We start from the raw sequence: 4580 nt of genomic DNA on the forward strand, positions 1-4580 counted from the left end.
ATGGAAATTTCTTTTAAATAATTTCAAAATATATTGAAAATAGACAATTTACACAGAATTGCAATATAACTTATATAGTTTGGGGCATTCAAAGTTAGCAGCAGTCATCATTTACAATTGAATATCATTCGAAATAATTCAATTTTGAAACGTATCTTTTTTTCAACATATACATGTTTTCAAATAAGGTTTGTAAATGCATTGATTTTTAAAAATATATTTTAGTGAAACCACCACATTGCACAACGAACAAGAATCTATACAATAGTGGTATAATGGCTCGGTGTGCCTCTGAATTGGGATTACATTTGGCACCATACATGAAAGCAATGTATGCTGTTATAACAATCATCTTGCTCTTAAATCTTCTGATTGCAATGTACAGGTATGTGCAAAATTACTATTACAACATGTACTAGGTAAAAGCTCTAGGAAATAGACAAATTGACGAATTAGGGAAACTTTATAATTAATTATTTGGAAAATTTCTATAAGATTTACCGTGAAATGAATTACCTAATTCATCACAAATTTTTTGAAAAACAGAACGTGTATATAACGTAAGTATTTTCTTGCAATGATACAATTGGAATAACACAATAAAAGTGAAAGAGCGATATTTCAATGTATTATTGGGTAACCTGACTTAAGTCAGGTGATCTAATGCTGTCCGTTTTTGTCCGCCGTCGAGCGTTAAAATTTGAACATTTTAAGCTTTTTCTCTGACCACTGAAACAATTTCAATCAATTTTGGCATATCACACTGTACATCTATGGGTGAATGGGAACTCCAATTGTGACTTTCATGGTTCCTGGGGGTGGGACAAAAACCACATAAATTAGTGCAATCTTTCTGGACACGAAACAGTCAAACTGTTGGCATTGTTATCAGAATTAAGTCCTCTAAAAATTGCGAAATTCATGGAAACTGGGTCATGGTTCAGAATTCCTGATGAGCGGAAAAACAAACTCCAATATTTTACGGGTCATTCATTTACTAGTACCTCCCTCCACACACACATGTACCACAGACAAACACAGTTCAACTTCACTGAATGTATAGATGCTTCATAAAAAGTACCACAATTGAAGCTTTCCAACTTTATCAATCTAGAATTTCAATAAATAAAAAGCAACTTTATTTTGAAAAATGTCATAACAACAAGTGTTACCTTAGTGGTGTTTATCTCGGATAGGTTTACTCAAATCATATGAATTGTTTATTTCTCTTACATGTACCATAGTCCATCTAACATTTGCCCATCCATCTTTAACCATCCAACCGCCCCATCTCTCCATACTTTCCAATTTAATTTTATGTCACTCCCATGCCAGAGAATGTTGTGAATAAAAGACTGAACATGACTAAATCACCTTGTAATTAACACTTGAATATGTATGAGGATTGAATATGTATAAGACACACCGTTTGTTATTATTATTGATAATGTAATAAAAATGAATTAATTCTTTGAAAATCCTCTCCTTTTGGCCTGGGTTTCATGTCGATAACATAATAACATAGTTATGATGAGCAAAGGTGCTTCTTCAAAAATTGTAAATTTTGAGGCCCCTCGGTTGAGGTTTCCGGTGTTAAGGCAGGGGTTTTATGATTAGATATTTAAAATGCATTGTTTGAAAATATTATACACTTTTCTGATACACCCATGAACCATGTGCATTGATATGGTAAAGAAAGGTTTCTCTTTCAAAATTGTTAATATCATGACCCCTGGGTCAGGGGTAATAAATTTCAGGATCAAATGATTATATACTGAAATTCAATATATATGTCCTGAAGTCTGATTTTTGGTGTAAATCATGATTTATGATGGGCAAGAACTTCTATTCCATTTTTAAAAAATGTGATCAGGGGTTCCCGTATGCATGGTTGGGCACCACTGACGTAGAGGAAACGCATATATCTTTGTTCCACTACTCTGCCTCTGGGTACATGTATTATGTAATCAAAGTAAGCATGTTAATTTTTTAGTTATGATGAGCAATGATGCCTCTTTTAAAATTGTTAAATTCATGACCTTTGGTTTAAAATGTGAAACAGTCAATAGTTACATGATACTCATGTGACTAAAATGGCTCTTTGCCCCTTGCCTAAACAATTGTTCTTTCCTTTTCAATATTTCAGCCACACTTTTGAAGAAGTTCATGAAAAGAGCAAATTCTATTGGTCGCAACTTCAAACAGATTTCTTAGAAGAATTTAGCGTGAAGAGCGTATTTCCAATGCACCTCCAACTAATAGCGTTACCCGCTTGCTTAGTTCATTTCATTCTGTGGTGTATTATTCATTTCTTGCGTCAGAAATTTATCAATATGTGTGGGGGAGTAGATAATGATGGTGATGATGTTGATAATGCGTCCCAGCAGGATCAAGATTTAGAGGACGCTAATGAGAGACCTAAAAGTTCTGAGATTGACCATAACGTGAAAGCAGACGAACCCAAAAGCCAACCGATTGAAATACATTTTAAAGACAAGGGGAAAAAATTGAACAGAAGCCCAATGTTTGTAAGGGGTAAGTTGGCATCTTTAGTAAAAATCAACAAGCATATGAATCGTTTTGAAATAACGGTAAATATTTCCTTTCTTCTCTTAAGGTCACCCAAGACATACAGCGTCATCGGGTGATTACATCACCATGACCTCTTCATTGGTGATAGTCTCTCCCTTCTAAACAGTCCATTATAGTTTAATTATCCTGAAGAATCGAAATTATCAATAAAAATAGTAATCAAACCTTTTGTGTTCCCTGTGTCTGCTCTGATGTTTCACCAGACAACTTTAGCGTCATTAGTAGAATTCATTGTTGACCATTCCCGCTTATTTATCAATGGTACATGTTTAATGATAAATTAAAATTATCTCGCTTAAACAACTGTGATTCCATTCAAAAGGCGAAAAAACAAGTGTTACATTGCATGCACGGTTAAGCTATTTCATTGTCATCTTAAGTGTAACAACTGCGCGTGAGAGAGACATCACAAGTTGCCACAGCTCATGTGACATGCTCTGAACTAATCATATTGACTGAAGAATAAAAATACTTATTTTCTTCTTATTGTGTAACATTTTTCAAATCAATTTACATTATGGAACAATTTGTTATAGATGAAAAGGAAGTGATTCGCTGTATACTTTGAATCTGTTTTATCTTAGAGCTATTACATAGGAAGTTCACTTAGATACTGTTATTTAAATAAACGGTCGTATGCTACATCAGCACTCGTTCGTATTAATTTTAATCGTGTACGTCTTCTTTGTTTGGAAAGAAAGATACCAAAGAAACTTACAACAGTTGTTCGGGACATACAATGAAGCACAGATATGCGTAACTATTATAGTGAACAATTCCATGTATAACAACCTGCACGAATACGTATCGCCATTGCAAGCTGATACCCGTGACAATGAAGCGATCAGGTGAAACGAATGCCGAGGTATACTCCATTACAGATTGTACAAAGTACAAACTTATTGACGTATACCTATTTACAAGTCGTGTTTTCCTTTAATGTTTCATTCCATATACAGAATCTGGTGAACATGTATTTCTCAGGCTTGAATTTCATCTGGGCAATAATTCTTGTTACATGTACATTTAACAAGTCAAAACGTGCTATAAGTAAGTTTTTTTAAAACTGTAAAATAAAACAAGCTAATTCAGAGAATTCGTGTCCCCCGCTGTGGGAAAAAGTCGGCTCCCCATGACTGAATTTGTAGAATTATTAAATGTATACACTGTCATGTATACTGAAGCAAATAAAATACATGTATGTCAATATGCATATAAAGATTTGATTGCTTATTCTTTATTATGTGTATAGAAGATTTTTTTATATGGAATATTTATCACACTGTAATGATGATTTTATAACCTCATAAATTTTTCATTTCACATGCTGAATACTATCATTTAGTAAAAAAAAAAAAATATTAAAAAAAAAAAAGAAAGGATCGACCGAGATTCGATCCCGGGACCTCTCACACTTGAAGCGAGAGACATAACCACCAGACCACGGAATCGCTTTACACAGTGTGAAGTATATATGCAGAACTGAAGTCACATACATGTATATATTCATGTTTTCATGTTCGGTATTCTCAAAATTTTACACAATCCATGGTGTTTGATTTATTTAGCCTTTATTAAACAGTTCTAATAGATGTAATAAGAACATAAAGTCCGCCGAGAACCTGTTTTATACGCAATAACTCTCCCTGCGCTAAAAATAGTGACATGTAATACTATAAATACTAATAAAACGAACGGGGTGGGGCACTTTGAGAGGGGCGAAGACGTCCTAGGGAGTTTTGGTATAAAATTACATTGCATAAGACCAAAATCTTCTTGAAATATCGCCCGGAAATGATAGTATTACACACGGACAGAATGTATAAATTTACGACCTTGAACTTTGACCTTTTGACCTCAAAATCAATAGGGGTCTTCATGAGGCCACAGGGAGTTGTTATATAAAATTTCATTGCAATAGCTCAAATGGTTCTAGAGATATCGTGTGGAAACGAAAGTGTTTTAACAGACAAATTTCTTATTTATGA

The 4580-nt window shown here is 33.8% G+C and overlaps 1 protein-coding gene across 1 annotated transcript; it reads left to right on the forward strand.

Annotated features, from left to right (window-relative positions):
* Positions 1 to 239: 239 nt before the first annotated feature.
* On the forward strand, positions 240 to 2535 carry LOC134262892 (transient receptor potential cation channel subfamily M member 4-like; the record flags this gene model as incomplete). The annotated part of the gene is made up of 2 exons (XM_062745213.1): positions 240 to 385; positions 2147 to 2535. Coding segments are annotated over exons 1-2 (499 nt in total), but the record flags the coding sequence as incomplete, so codon positions are not given.
* Positions 2536 to 4580: the final 2045 nt, after the last annotated feature.

This window comes from Saccostrea cucullata, unplaced genomic scaffold (genome assembly GCF_032062105.1).
Source record: "Saccostrea cucullata isolate Sc308-1 unplaced genomic scaffold, CSIRO_AGI_Scuc_v1 ctg11311, whole genome shotgun sequence".
NCBI lineage: Eukaryota > Metazoa > Mollusca > Bivalvia > Ostreida > Ostreidae > Saccostrea > Saccostrea cuccullata.